At 38.9% G+C, this 16439-nt stretch overlaps 1 protein-coding gene across 1 annotated transcript in view; it reads left to right on the forward strand.

The window, feature by feature from the left end:
- Positions 1-16123, forward strand: part of Slc30a7 (solute carrier family 30 member 7) — a 56481-nt gene extending 40358 nt beyond the window's left edge. Inside the window, exons 9-11 of the mRNA XM_048352052.1 lie at positions 382-472; positions 3278-3427; positions 15601-16123. Of these exons, the coding sequence (XP_048208009.1) occupies positions 382-472; positions 3278-3427; positions 15601-15648 (289 nt within the window). The 3' untranslated portion in view covers positions 15649-16123. The remainder of the gene's footprint in view (positions 1-381; positions 473-3277; positions 3428-15600) is intronic.
- The last annotated feature ends 316 nt before the right edge of the window (positions 16124-16439 follow it).

A 16439-nucleotide genomic window follows, 5' to 3' on the forward strand; every position in this document is an offset into this window, starting at 1 on the left:
GTGAGAAATAGTCAACAAATGGACTCATGCATTTATTTTTGTTTTTTTCTTTACAAAATTATTAAGATAGATACATGTACATATTTGATTAGCCTTAAGAACCAATGAGCTTTTAAGGCTGTGCTTACCTTAGAAGGTTGAACTCATGCTGTGTTTAGACTTAGATGATTCATTATTCTGTTTTATAAGTTGTCTTTTGTACATTGATCTATTTTCTCTTAACTCTTAGTTGATAACTTATTGATCACATTTATCACTTACTGATCCCATGTATGAGGCTGATAAATCTTACTTTGTTCTACTGTAGGAAAGAACAATTACTGTTTTGCCAGATGAGATTGTCAGAATGTGGCCTTGATCATTTGTTATTTTTTTCCTTAGTGTTATTCCTCTTTTAAGAGAATCAGTTGGAATACTAATGCAAAGAACTCCTCCTCTGCTGGAAAATTCTCTGCCTCAGTGCTATCAGAGGGTAAGTTTCTTAGCTTCTAAACCATGAGTTTTATGTTGTTTTCAGCTTCCATAAATATAGGTCACATGTGTGTATAATTTAGTCTTTCAAGATTAAACACTGGCCACAAATGCCATTTATACAAACCAGAATAAAACCAGTGGAAAATGCTGAATTTGACTAATGAAAATGTAGTAAAATGTTTCCTCATCTAAAAATTAAGCAGTTCTTTTAAAATAGAGAATATAGACAGCAGAAGAAATGATTACTTATTATTATTACTTATTATAAATATTACATAACAATAGTTTGTTTTAGTTCTCACTGTATAGCAGGTAGTCTTCATGCTGAGGCTATAATGCTGGCTCTATTCTTGGTGAGCTCACAGATAATAATTGCAAAAGAAAGAAAGTGAGGTGGTGGGATAGGCATGGATGGCTACTGAGCAAGTCATATTCAAGAAATTGAAACCAGAGGAGCCATCCAGGACAACCCTGGAGAGTAATATTCCAGAAAGAACACCACTAACATGGAAGGGCTATGGCTGGAGCTAAGTGAGTGTGTTTGAAGAAAGGAAAGAGGACCATTGTGGCTGAGGCATGGCACAGAAAGTGAGGAGTGGCCTGAAGGGTTAGAGAGGGGGCAGCAGTGCATCCTGTAGTGGCATTGGACACTAAGACTTAGACTTAGCTCTAGGTTGATGAGAAGCATCAGGGGCTTTTGGGGGAGTGTCATGGATCTTGTGTTTATAAGATGACTTTTCTCTATGTACTGAACAAATTATGGGAAGCAGAGAAAACCAGTCAGGAGACCATTGTCATCTTAAGTGAGGGGGAAAATGGTGATTGAGACTGTAGTGGTGACAGTGAAGATGGAGGTGGACATTCAGGATGCTTGCTGGGTGGTGGATTCCTAGTGAGTGGGAGAAAGGCATTCTTTCACAGCTTGGTAAACACTAAGGCTACTTGTATACATTGAGGTTAGGTTGGTGTCTGCTTGGGTATGGACAGCCCTTCCACATTCAGAGTTATAGTTGGAGGGCTGGGAATGTGGTTTAGCGGTAGAGTACTTGCCTAGCATGCATGAAGCCATGGGTTCCATTCCTCAGCACCCCATAAACAGAAAATGCCGAAGTAGCACTGTGGCTCAAGTGGTAGAGTGCTAGCCTTGAGCAAAAGGAAGCCAGGGACAGTGCTTAGGCCCTGAGTTCAAGCCCCAGGACTGACTGGAAAAAAAAAAAAAAGAGTTATAGTTGGGATATGTTATATTGAACTGCCTGCTCTTACAAGGAAATGGTAATGAAGTTGCAAATGTAGGATTTGGGGAAAGATTAGGACTAGAAAATGGAGTCATCCATATATGGATAGTATCTAAAGAACTGTGAGATGATTCTGGGAGACTATGTAGTTCTGTAACTGTAGACCCTCTGTACATCACCTTTATGATAACATAAAAATATTTAAACATTTATTTTTTTTTAGCAGTACTGGAGTTTGAACTCAGAGCCTCACTCTTGGTTGGCTGCTTTCTCATGCCTATACCACTTGAGCCAAGCCTCCAGCCTTGACACCTGGCTTAAGTATTGCTAGTGGACGCCAAGAAATGAGTTCATAGTCTAGATATGGGTATAGTTTCATGAGAAGAAGTATTTGCTTGTTTTTAACATAGAATATTTTAGACCAACATCATCCCATAGAACTTTTCCCAGTAATGGAAATGGTCTGTAGTCTGCACTGTCCAGTATGGAATTGATGCTACTTGTGGCTGGTATAACTTTTTTTTTTTCAATGTTTAATGTATTTACTAGCCACACATCTAGTGGCTTTGTATTGTAGAGTATGATGAGAATAGTGGTGGTAGGCAGGGGGGAAGACAGGACAAATTGATGATGCCATAGGACATGGCTGAAGGAGTGGAGCTTGGGACAGTTGAAGTACACACCCACACTCTGGAGGGTTCAGGTACACATAGGACCAGACAGTGGAAAAGGGAAAGCAGACAGTGAGAAGGATTTTCTGTGTGGTTTCTATTTTCCCATTATTGAAAAGGTAGTGAAATCATACAGGAAGATTACAATGCTACAGGAAAATGAAGAAAATCTTTTTAAGATCTTTAGTTAACATTGAAGGCAAGACCAATGACTAGAATTATGGAATAGAGAAGGACATGAGGACCATTTTCTGCTGGATTTATTCCTTAGTCTGTCTGCTAGCACAACTGTAAGAACCTGCCTAGTAAGTGCGAAGCCCTGCATTCAAATCCTAGTGCTGCCAAAAAATGGAAAAAAAAGAAAGAAAAAGAAAGAACAAATAATTATGGGGGTGGGGGGCCCAGAGGTGTGAATCAGCAGTAAGGTGCCTGCCTAGCAAGCCTGAAGTTTTTAAGTTCAAAATAATATTCTTTATTAATATTGTTGATGCAGACATCTTTTGTTGTTCTTGTTGTTGGTACTAAGATTTGAACTCAGGGCTTCACTCTTACAGGAGGTTCTCTACCACTTGAGCTACACCACTGCCTGTTTTTGGTTTAGTTATTTTTCAGATAAGGTCTTGAGGTTTTGGCCAGGCCAAAGCTGGACTGCAATCCTCCAGTGTATACCTTCCACATATCTAGGGTGACATGCTTACTCTAACTATGCTGAGTTTATTTTCTGAGATGAGGCCTCGACACAAGTCTGCCTCCTGAGTGGCTTGACACAGGTGTGTGAGTCACTGCACTCTTTTTTTCTTTTAACTACAAAATAAGTGTATGTTTACTGATAAATTGAGTAATAATTTAAGGGGGGAACACTTGTCTTTGATGTTAATGTCTGCCCTTGGATTTCAGGTGCAGCAGTTGCAAGGAGTTTACAGTTTACAGGAGCAGCACTTCTGGACTTTATGTTCTGATGTCTATGTTGGGACCTTGAAGTTACTTGTAGCACCCGATGCTGATGCCAGGTGGATATTAAGCCAAACACATAATATTTTCACTCAGGTATGACTTTGCTTTGTTACTAGCCATTTTTCAGGATTTTAAAATTTATTGTATGTACCAGTTATTTAGGATATTGACTATATATAAAATCTACAACCTGATTACCTCCAAGTAAAAGTGGGTTCTCATTATACTGTGTACAACCCTTGTAAGACATGTTAGGTCTGTTTTAGGCCAAGAATTCTATCATGACATTGGGAATAAGCATAATACTTGGTTGATGATGTTAGCTCAAAGCCACTATATAGTGTCTTAATAGACACTGTACTTAACAGTAACTATATGGTCTATCACACTATATGTTCTGTTGTTTTAATAGCTTAATTATAATAGTTTGAGTTTTTCTCAATGCAGGTTGAGTATTTTTTTTCCAAAAGTCTTGACATCGGAAATATTTCATCTTTCAGTTTTCCTGATTTTGCCACATTTTCATAGACCGTAACCAGTTGAGCATCCCTAACCCGAAAATCTGAAAATGTACTAACATATGAAATGTTCTGAGTGTCACATGGGTTGTCTAGTAGTAGTTCATTTATGCATGTAGGTGTTGCATTCTTTGGGCATAACAATGGCATTGTGCTTAGAGAAGATTAGTAGCCATGTGCCAAGGGTATCATAGTAGTGTCAGGATGTCTAATCTTCAAATATTTCAGGAAAAATATAAAGTAATGATTAATATGTATGTAAGAAAGAAACCAAATGTGGGAGAATGTTAATAAAACTGGAAAGGAGTGTTTATTGCCTTATTCTTTTGTTTAATTTTTCTTTTTTAAATAAAATGTGGAAAGCCTTTCGTGGCATGTCATTGCCATCAGCATAAAGCACCAGTTTTCTGCCATGGTCCAGTTAACTTTCCAAGTCTCCCTCCTGCTTTCTGTTGCCAGGCGTTTCCTCTTCCAAACCCACTAGACTGTTGGCTTGTCTGGGAGGATAGAGCCCTCCTCTATTTTAACCTTTAACATCCCTGGGCAGAATTATGTCATCCTGACACAGTGCACATAATTGCCTGTTCCTACCTATAGTATATCTTCCCTTCTCCTTCTTTGTCACTCTTTCTGTTCTGGGCAGTAGAATAGAATACATGGGTCAGCTAAATCCAGGGCATTATCATAAATTAAACAGTCTCTTTTCTGTAATAAAGAGATGTGTGAGTAGGTCCCTTTGGGAATGAATTAATGACATAATCTTGTGTAATTAGGATTTATTCTAATCCGTTCTTTCATGCAGTCAGGATTTTCTCTAGTACACAAGACTATGCTAGAACATTAATTTATTCTGGAACTTTAATAACTAGATCTTTGTAACAGACACTATGTAAGTGCGCATCATTGTGACTTTCATAAGAGAGCCTGTAAGCCCTTTGCGGGATTTCTTGTTCACACTTACTCCATGTTTCAGAGGAGGAGGAGGAGGAGCAGGAGGAGGCAAGCTGTGGCTGAGCTGGCTTCCTTCCTTCCCCCTGACTTTTCTCCTGGTTGGAGCATGTCCTCTCTCCTCCTAGAGGAGCTGCCCCTGCCCACCTCTGGGACACACTGGCCCTCTGAAGCCCTTGGCATAGAAGCAATTTTCTCTCTGAAAAGGAATGGCGTTTCTAGGTTGGGAGGTGTGCCAGCCTGCTGTCTGGGCTTAGGATCACTGAAATTGAATGAAGCAGGCAGACGGAGGTTCTGGTAACTTTAGAAATCTTGGCTTTCAAAAAAGGCTGAGCTTGAAAGTTTATTCAGCTGCTGCTTTGGTTTTGGAACCTGCATTTGGGCTTGGGATATGTTCATCCTTCCTATCTGCCAAGGTCATGACAACTTCCCTTTCTTCCCGGCAGACACCAGGGACCCCTCTTTGAAGCTTGTGATATATGGTTCAACACATTTTTCCTGCCAGGGTGGAGGGACTGAGGGATCACCCCACTAAGGATTTTCATTTATACATTTAATACTTCATAATTCTAAAGTTGTTTTATGATTAGTTTTATAGGTTTTTGTTTGTTTATTTTGCTGATCTTGGGGTTTGAACTCAGGGCCTGGCTGCTGTGCTAGCTCTTTCTCTTTGCCACTGAGCCACAGCTCCACTTCTGTGTGTTTTTTTTAATTGTTGTTGTTGTTGTTGTTTTGTTTTGTTTTCTGTAGCTCATTGGAGATAAGAGTCTCATGGCATTTCGTTCCTGGGCTGGCTTTTTGATCCTCAGGTGTCCGCCTCCCATGGAGCTAGGATTACAGGTGTGAGCCAACAACACTTTTGGCTTACTTTTGAAGTTCTTTTTTTGGCCAGTCCTGGGCCTTGGACTCAGGGCCTGAGCACTGTCCCTGGCTTCTTCCCGCTCAAGGCTAGCACTCTGCCACCTGAGCCACAGCGCCGCTTCTGGCCGTTTTCCGTATATGTGGTGCTGGGGAATCGAACCTAGGGCCTCGTGTATCCGAGGCAGGCACTCTTGCCACTAGGCTATATCCCCAGCCCACTTTTGAAGTTCTTAGATGTACAAAGTTAAAATTTTGTAATTTGTTTTCCTTTTTTGTTTATACTCTAGTAATGCATGTCTTTAGAGTATGACTATATGTCAGGACTTGAATAACATTTCATTTCATAAATGTAAGAATCTTTTCAATTATACTTTATTATAACTTATTCATAAATTTTACCTATCAGAAATGAATTCAGATTGACCCTTTCTTTCTTTTAGTATTGGTGATTGAACGCAGAGACTGGCACATCCTAGACGAATGCTCTAACTTTTGTGCATGCTCTCACATTGTATTTTAATTTGAGATCTCACTAATTTTGCTTCGCCTTGAACTCTTTATGTTCATGCCTCAGCTTTAGGAGTAGCTGGAATTATAGGCATAAGCCTTCACGGTCAGTATAGATACTTTTCTTATATTGGATCTGAAATCAGAGATTACTAGTTTTAAAATGGCTAAAAAATTTCTCATTAAGACTTCTATGAGAATAAATTGAGCACAGTATAACATCAAAAGTTGGAGAATTAGAACTTTCTGTTTTGTTTATAATAAAATTGTCACTATTTTAGAACTAATCAAGCTATTATCCTTTGAAATCTCATTTTTCAGTTATTAATCTTTAACAGCTAGAGAAATATACTTGCTGTAATTGAATACAAAATAATACTGCGATTGCTGGAAGGCACTTTAGAATCACACTCTGACATTACTAATTAAATAATAATCCATGCAGAAAGTCTTCTTTTATCCATTTGCACTATTTTGTGTTAACAGGCGGTTTTCATTTAGGATTCAAAGAAATGAAAAGTTTAGCTTTTGTGGAAAGAGAAAAGGAAGTAGATAGAATATTGGATTAGAAAGCAATTAAATATTTCATATTTTAAACTGACCAGTATCACCTAATTTTTTAAACAACAGACTTCCCGATTATACTATAATCTTACATTTTTGATGCAAATTTGTTTTGTTAGAAATACTACTGAAGAAAAATCTATCTAGGCGTTCATGAGCAGTGAGAATAATAGAAGATACTCTTAGAGGAGGAGTACAAAGGCACAATGACTATATACCTCTAATCATATAAATATAACTCCAAGAAATGGGGAGAAAAGGAAAACTAGATTTTCCTTGAGATACTTTATCCTCCTTGGTTCCACAAAGCCTCCAAACTGCCAAGCCTATTGCATATTTTTCTTCCATTGGGAACCACCTTAGTCTCTTCCAGCTCTTCTGCCTTCTCCATTGTGCCTGTTAACTCATAGGTCCCAGCTTCCTGCTTCAGCTTTGTGTGCTGTTTTCTGACCTCAAAATAGAAGTTAATACTGTCAGCCAGGAAGGAACGCAAAATCCTCCTCCCAAACCCAAATGGGAGTTCCTGGGTTTCAGACTGCCTGCCCTCCACAGTCTCCTGTGGTGAGGATCCCTCCCTGCCTCTGACCAGTGGCCTTAACCCAGCATTGCTCGCCTTCAGGAAGGGTGAGGGGGAACAAGGAAAGGGGTCTGCCGCCTCTGTAGGTAGATTGCTATGGTTCTACCCTTTCCAATCTTTAATTTTTTATTTTTTTTTCAATCTTTAATTTTTTTAAGAAAATTATTTTTATTGTAAAGGTGATGTACAGAGGGATTAAAGTTACATAGGTCAGGTAATGAGTATATTTCTTTTTAAACAGTGTCACCTTTTCCATTGTTTTCTCCCAGTTTCTTCCCTCCCGGCCCCCTTACCCCACAAGTTGTATAGTTCATTTCTAACAATAGTGTCCAGTGAGTACCACTGTTCAATTGTCCCACCATTTCTGTGACTCAAGTGGTAGAGAGCTAGCCTTGAGCAAAAAAGAAGCCAGGGACAGTGCTCAGGCCCTGAGTCCAGGCCCCAGGACTGGCAAAACAAAACAAAACAAAACAGAATATCCTCCTTTGGTCTCACTATGAATGTTTCAAGTCCTGTTTAATTTACCATTTCCAGGTATAATTTTTTTGTATTTTACCATTCATTGTGTTTACTTATAGATTTATAGGCACATTCTACTTACTACAAATGAGGGAAAACATGCAATCTATATTTCTTTGAGTCTGACTTACTTCCCTTAATATAATTTTTTCCAAGTCTTCCCATTTCCTTACAAATGGGGCAATATCATTCTTTCTGATGGAAGTATAGAATTCTATTGTGTATATGTACAACATTTTCTTGATCCATTCATCCACTGAAAGGCTTTTGGGTTGATTCCATATGTTTGCTATGGTGAACAATGCTATAATGAACATGGAGGCTTTAGTGTGGCCTTGTTTGTGGTCAATTGGATAAATGCCCAAGAGTTGAATTGCTGGTTCATAGAGAAGAGAGATGTTTCATCTTTTGAGGAACCTCCATACTGCTTTCCAGGTTTGAACAAGATCTTTACTAGCTATGCATCAGACAAGGACCTCAGTTCTAAAATATACTTACAGCTCAAAAAATTAAAGCCCCCCCCCAAAGCAAATCTTCAAAGAAACAACAACTCAATTAATAAATTGGCTAAAGTCTTAGAGAGACTTCTCAGAAGAACAAGAATGGCCAATAGACATATGAAGAGAGGCTCAGCATTTCTGGTCATAAAAGAAATGCAGATCAAAACAAAATTGAGATTCTACCTCACCTAGGTTAGAATGGCCATTACCAAAAAAACTAACAGTAACAGATGCTGGCAGGGATGTGGCCAAAAGGGAACTCTTCTACTCTGTTGGGGGGGAATGTAGATTTATTCAACCAGTCTGGAAAGCAGTTTCCTTTCATCTTTTCTTTTTTACAAGTTGAAATGTATATTGCTTTATTATTATTTTTTTATTGTCAGGATGATGTACAGAGGGGTTACAGTTACCTGCTTAAGGTAGTGAGTACATATACATTTCTTGTTATACCGGTTATCCCCTTCCTCATTTTTTAAAATTTTAACCAATTTTTAATTTAATAACTTTCAGTCTACTATATTCAAACTAAGAAACCTACAATGTAAGGTAAACACATCAGAAACCCCATGTCCAAAAGCTGGTCTATAAGAGGACCACTAGTGCTGTGGGAATATTCATAATGCTATTAATTTTATTAAATTATAAAAATATTCTCATCCAATATTATCCTAAGAAATATATCCTATGGACATTAAATTGTGGCATCTATACTAAAGAGAAATAACTTTAAGAAGGGAAAACGTATAGCTGATGGTTACTGCTTTATTTTTCTAAATTCATTGAAAAATGTTTGGGTGGCTAAATTATTAAGTGTTTGGTTTTGAAAGGTTATATTTAATTTGGAGACACAACAATTTGTTTTAACATTTTTCAATTTTAGTTTTCATGTTAATATGTATTCTTTCTCCAAATTAAAAAAAAAATTCACATGTCATTAAGCCTGTCCATCTTACAATTTCATCAGAAGACAAACTATGTAACTGTATTTATGCTAATAATGAAGTTGTACAATCTTAAAACAATGTTGAAATATCTAAATTTTAGCTAGCTGAAGGATTTTCACCAGTAAATACTTGATTTCACTCAGACTGTTCTAGAATTTTTTTGAAAATTGAAAATTTCAGGTTTAGTATTTCAGGATAGGCGCCTAGAAGTGGTATGGCTGGGTCACAGGGTATGTCTATGCTTAGTTTTTTAAGGAACTTCCATACTGTTCTCCAGAGTGGTTGTACTAGTTTATAATCCCATCAGCAGTGTAGAAGGGATCCTCTTTCTCAGCATCCTCTCCAGCATTTGTTGTTGCCTGAGTTCAGAGTATAGGCCATTCTAACTGGAGTGACGTGGTATCTCAGGGTTGTTTTTATTTGCATTTCCTTTGCTTCCAGGGGTGTTGAACACTTCCTCATATGTTCCTTTGCCATTTTTATTTCTTCTTCTGTGAAATCCCTCTTTAGCTCCCTTGCCCATTTAATAATTGGTTTACTGGGTTTGGAGGGGGTTAGTTTCTTTCCTTTTTTTTTTTTTTTTTTTGGTTAGTTTCTTGAGTTCTCCGTAGATGACAGATATTAGGGCTTTGTCTGTTGTTTTGCTGGTGAAGATCTTTTCCCAAATGGTTGTCTGTCTTTCTAGTTTAGTGGCTATGTCTTTAGCTGTGCAGAAACTTTTTATTTTGAAGTCCCATTTGTCCAGTCTCTCCCCTATCTGTCATGCCCCTGAGACTCTATTCAGGAAGTTCCTGCCTATGCCTATAAGTTCTAGTGTCCCTCTTACTCTGTCCTTCAGTAGTTTCAGGTCTGATACTGAGGTCTTTAATCCATTTTGAGTTGGTCTTGGTGCATTGTGACAGGCTAGGGTCCACTTTGAGTTTTCTGTATGTGGCTGCCCAGTTTTCCCAGCACCAAAGGTTGAAGAGGCTATGTTTTTTCCATTGTATGTCTTTGGCTCCTTTGTCAACTATCAGCTGACTGTAAGTGTGCGGTTTTATTTCTGGATCTTCTACCCTATTCCATTGATTTTTGAGTCTATTTTTGTGCCAATACCAGGCTGTTTTTGTTATAATGGCTCTATAGTAAAGCTTGAAGTCTGGTATTGTGATACCTCCTGCGCTGCTTCTTTTGCCTAGAATTAATTGCTTTGGCTATTCTAGGTCTTTTGTTGCTCCATATGAATTTTTGCATTGTTTTTTCAGGGATTGTGTTGAATTTGTATAACATTTTGGGCAATATGGCCATTTTCACTATACTGATTCTGCCTATCCATGAGCATAGAAGGTCTTTCCATTTCCTGGTGGTCTTTGATATCTCTTTTTAGGTTCTTTTTTTTTTTTTGGCCAGTCCTGGGCCTTGGACTCAGGGCCTGAGCACCATCCCTGGCTTCTTCCCACTCAAGGCTAGCACTCTGCCACCTGAGCCACAGTGCCCCTTCTGGCCGTTTTCCATATATGTGGTGCTGAGGAATCTAACCCAGAGCTTCATGTGGCAAGCACTCTTGCCACTAGGCCATATTCCCAGCCCCTCTTTTTAGGTTCTTATTGTTTTCATTAAAAAGATTTTTTACATCTTTGGTTAGGTTAATCCCTAGATATTTTATTCTTTTTTTGGGCTATTGCGAATGGTATTGTGCCCATAATTTCCTTTTTTGCTTGTGTATTGTTGATTTTTGTGGATTGATTTTGTATCCTGCTACTTTACCAAAACGGCTTATTAGTTTTAGGAGTTTGGGAGTGGAGTTTTTTGGGTCCTTTAGGTATAAGATCATGTCATCTGCGAATAGGGATAGTTTAATTTCTTTCCCTATGTGGATCCCTTTAATGTCCTTTTCTTGCCTTATTTCTATGGCTAGGGATTCCAGAACTACATTGAATAGAAGAGGAGAGAGTGGGCATCCTTGTCCTATTCCTGATTTTAGGGGAAATGTTTTTAGTTTTTCTCGTTAGTATGATATTAGCAGTTGGCCTGTTGTATATAGCTTTTATTGTTTTAAAGAATGTTCCTTCTATTCCTATTTTCTCCAAGGCTTTTAACATGAATGGATGTTGTATTTTGTCGAAGGCTTTTTGGGCATTGACTGAGATAACGATGTGATTATTGGTCTTAGTTCTGTTAATGTGGTGAATCACATTTATTGATTTGCTCCTTTAATCTTTAAGACATACTTTTCTTGCCGGCAAACTTTAGCCATTCTCCTTATCTTTCTTCATATGGACATGAAATCCACCAGAACACTACCTACTACCTCTTTAGGGGCTTAGGGTGTTGAGGTAAACAGCATATCCACAGGTCAGCATATACATAGGTTTATTGTTTTTAATTAATGCAATTGGTTTACATGCATCAGTTGATTAATAACAGTGGAAATAACAACAAAAAAAGTAGCAATAGAATCAGTAGTTGGCATTTACCAAGGGCCTGCCAGGTACATGCCCTGTATGGTTATGGAACATCTTCATCCTTCCTCACAAAACAATTTACAGAGAAAGAAACCCAGACTCTTACCGTTCTTACTTCTATTGGTCTTGTGTATGCTTCGCAAGCACTCTGTCCTCAGCAGACCTCCAATCCTTGGTCTTTTGAGAAAGGGTCTGCTGTGTAGTCTAGGTTGGTTTACATCCTCATGTCTCTGCCCCTTAAGTGCTGAGATTATAGGATGCACCATCATGCCGAGTCCCATTATTATTTTTAGGAGTTAGCCCCATTCATCCACCATTTTGATGTTATCATGATAGAGTAAGATGGTTTTTCGAGACTTCATCTTCAAGGGATAGAAGCTGATGTATTCAGTCAAAAACTAAAGTGGAAAGTCTCTATAACTTTTGACTGGTAGAGGATACAGTAATTTTCTGTAGTTGTATTCTTGTTCATTATTTTCTAAGTCTTAAACTCCTTTTTTATTCTCCTTTCTGCAACAATAAATATTTGTTGAAGATATTCTGAGTGTGTAGAACCAGGCTGACATTTCTTTGAGAAGCTTACAAGTGTTCAAAGTAACTACTCCCTCTTGCCCCCTATTAAAAAAAATCCTTTACTGCTGGAATACGCTATCTTTATCATTGGTAAAGCACACAAACCTAGTTTGTATTGGGGAATTGGTGATGTCTTTGGAAACTCTACTTATCTCTCTACTTTGAAGGAAATTGAAAGAGGAAAATGAGTAGCTGGAGAATTTGAAGCCATCCCCCTTGGGACAAATGGATAAAGTAAAATGATTTTTGTTTGCATTTTTGCTGTTAGACCAAGCTTTGGTGGAAAGCTGTAGCCCCTCTGGGGCCTGATATCAGCTTGAGTAATTAACTCATGATTATGCAAAGATAATTTATCTAGCCTCTTTGTTTTCCTGCTTTCTTTTTTATTGCCTTGGGCAACTCATTTCTTATTACCAGCTTCACTGTGTTAAAGCTTGGAGTAAAGAAACCCAGAGACAATGAGAGAAGCTCCATTTAATTTTTCATTTGGCTTTCATGAACAATTTTAAAACAGAAAAGATATGAACAGTTTATTTGCCTTATGATTATAAATACAAGAATTTTACAAAGCAATTCTTAAGTGCAGTTAGTTCTAGAGTCATCTAGATTGAACAAATTAAATCATATATAATTAGAATAATTTATAAAGCTTTTATACCACCAAAATCTCTTCTCACATTCACAAGATCCTTACAGTAGTGCTTGGTCTGTAACAAGAATTTATTAAACATATGTCAAATATTGGGTGGATATATATATATATATATATACATACATATATATGTATACACACACGCACACAAATATTGGGTGTTCTGTGAGATAAATCATGTTGCTATTCATCAGATGGTTTTTCTTGCTTTTTCTCTTTCATACTAGTCCTGAACTCAGGGCCTAAGCACTGTCTCTGAGCTTTTTTACTGAAGGCTAGTGCTTTACCACTTGAGCCACAGCTTCACTTTGACTTTTTAGAAGTTAGTTGGAGATAACACTTTTGACTTTTTGGAAGTTAAATGGAGATAAGAGTCCCACAAACTTTCCTGCCTGGACTAGCCTTGAGCCATGATCCTCAGATCTCAGCCTCCTGAGTAGCTAAAATGATAGGTGTGAGCCATGGGTTCCCAGCTCATCAGCACTGTTTTGTTTATTTGTTTTGTTTTTGTTGCCAGTCTTGGGGCATGGACTCAGGGCCTGAGCACTGCCCTTGGCTTCTTTTTGCTCAAGGCTAGCACTCTACCTCTTGAGCCACAGCACCACTTCCAGCTGAGGAATCGAACCCAGGGCTTCATGTATATGAGGCGAGCACTTTACCACTAGGCCATATTCCCGGCCCATCAGCACTGTTTTTTGTTTTTGTTTTTTTTTTGCCAGTCCTGGGCCTTGGACTCAGGGCCTGAGCACTGTCCCTGGCTTCTTTTTGCTCAAGGCTAGCACTCTGCCACTTGAGCCACAGCGCCACTTCTGGCCATTTTCTGTATATGTGGTGCTGGGGAATTGAACCCAGGGCCTCATGTATACGAGGCAAGCACTCTTGCCACCAGGCCATATCCCCAGCCCCTCAGCATTGTTTTAAAACGAGAACAACTGGGATTTGGTTTTCATTTGTAGCTATGGATTTCAAGGGTACTAAATTCACCCATTTTCCTCCCATAAGTGTTAACCAAGAGAAAATACTGATCATAATAGTATGTGCTCTAAGTTGAGTCAAAGTTGTGACATACCTTAGGGAGAATTTCTCTTGATTTCTGTGCTGGCTGATAATATTAGGAAAGATAGCCCTGTTGGACTCCTTAGAGCAGATCTGCCTCTCCAGAGCTTACCTGCAGCGCCTCCTATCTGAATGCAAGGAGGTGGTGGTGGTGTTCCACTTTCTAGCCTGGCTCTGTACCTTTTCCTATGGTGTGGACTAGAAAGAGCTTGTTTCTGATTTATAGTTATTCATTAGAAGAAGATAACTCATGGAATTTTAATTCCTTCAACAAATGTTCATAGGTCACGTATTATGCATCAGGTATTAGGTAAGGTTCTGGAAATTGGGAATGAACAAAGAAGGCACCATTATTTCTCTGCAGAGAACAATGAGAAGTGAGCCAGTGAATATAGCTCAGTACCCTTATCATGACTTCTGGGGTTTGGGAGAAGGGGTGTGCAGAGACATTTTCCTCCTCCACTCCAGTGCCTTTTCTCTGATATACTCTTTCCTTGCTTATTTGTTCATCATCTACCCTCCTCCACCAAACTCCCAGCAGCACAGAAACCCTAGGAGGTAAGGTTATTGTTGATTTGTCTTGTCCACTTTGGTCTTCCTCCCTGGGTAACTGTGTTGCACGGAGGGCACAGTGACTGTGCTGGATTAGGGAAGTGGAGGCGTTTTGTGTCGCATGGTCAAGAGAGGCCTCTGATGTGTTCGTGGAGCTATGATGAGAGAGGATGTCTTGAGGAACAGGACAGAGTTCCGAGCAGAATGGCCAGTGTTGGTGGAGGCAGAATGAGGCAGTGAGAGGGTAGTAATGGAGTGCCTCACTAGATGAAGGGGCCTTGACACTTTAGTGCAGGGGTGGAAGGTAAAATTTGGTTGGAATGACTTGAGAGGAAAGGAATTATAGACAGCAAATAGAAGTTACCTGTTGAGGGAGTTTTACTGTCCAAGTTAATGGAGACAGGGATGTACCCAGAAAGGAGAAAAGAGTTAATGAGGGCTTTTTTTTTTTTTTTTTTTTTTTTTTTTGGCCAGTCCTAGGGCTTGAACTTAGGGCCTGAGCACTGTCCCTGGATTCTTTCCTTTCTTCCTTCCCTTTTTTTTTTTTGCTCAAGGCTAGCACTATACCATTTGAGCCACAGCACCATTTCTGGCTTTTTATATATATGTGGTGCTGAGGAATCGAACCCAGGGCTTCATGTATGCAAGGCAAAGCACTCTACCACTAGGCCATATTCCCAGCCCAAATGAGGGCTGTTTAAGGGAGATGGACTTAAGTCAATTGTGTGCTAATAAAGGACCAGGTTGAGGGCCATGTTTACAGTATGGGGGCAGTAGAATAAAGTCAGAGCATTATTCTTGAGTAGCAGTTTTATATCCAAAATTGAAAGAGTGGACTCGGATTGTAAAATAATGAAGTGACCCATTAATAGCTGTGGTTATTAAATTAAGTGAGATGGGGCCCTCTTTTTTCAATAGTACTTTGACACAGTATGTGACTAGTTGCTTTTTTTATTTAAAAAAAGTTTTATTTTGTTTGTTTTTCTTCTCCTACTTTTCTATGTAGTCTGTTATGGGCTGATTTCCTAATTTTCTCCTTTCTAACTTTCAGGCTGGAGTGAGACAGCTTTATGTACAGATTGACTTTGCGGCCATGTAGCGAATGAAGAGAAATTATTTTTTGGACCAAATTTTCTGGTACTGTGCAATCCAAAATATTGTACCCAGCTCTTTAAACTCGAGAAATCGTCGCCACAGCTCCCTGCACCAAGCAGACCAGGTAGCCAGCCAAGTGTGCAGCCGCGGGGGTGCCACTGAGAAGGAGGCGCCTCAATTGGGTCTGCTTTGTGCTCTTCTCACTAAGCCATTCTGATTGCTGAGGTTTCTGGTTTTGTTCTAGGGTGTTGGTTTGTCCCATACATACACACACACACACACACACACACACACACACACACACACACACACTTTTTTGCTTCTTTGGTGATGGTGGTGGAGGTTCATGTTAGATACCTTCACTCTGTCTCATCCCATCCAGCCAGTGAAAAATTCAGATTGTGGGCCTGCAGCCATCGAAATATCTTCATAGAAGCTGCTGGAAACCACTGCTTTTATCCTCACAAAACCAGTGTTACTTAAAAAAAAAAAGGAAATCTGTTTTATATGTAATGTCACAGTTGTTGACGATTTTCAGTATAATCATATGTTTGTGAAACTGTTTGTACCTTGCAAACTTATGAACCAAACCATATTGGGTTTTCAAAGTGCCTTTGTATTAGCAGATGTGTTTGCCAACATAGAATTGTACCATCAAGCTCATATATATTGTGTAATCTGTACAGAATAAGACTCTTGCAAGTAAAGTATACAGATTGTCTGTTGTATACTTCCAGCCTAAGAAAGCTATGTGAAGAAGTTTCTTTTTATTGTTTTATCTCATCAAAAAAGGTG

The sequence above is a fragment of the Perognathus longimembris genome, chromosome 7 (assembly GCF_023159225.1).
Source record: "Perognathus longimembris pacificus isolate PPM17 chromosome 7, ASM2315922v1, whole genome shotgun sequence".
NCBI classification, from domain to species: Eukaryota; Metazoa; Chordata; class Mammalia; order Rodentia; family Heteromyidae; genus Perognathus; species Perognathus longimembris.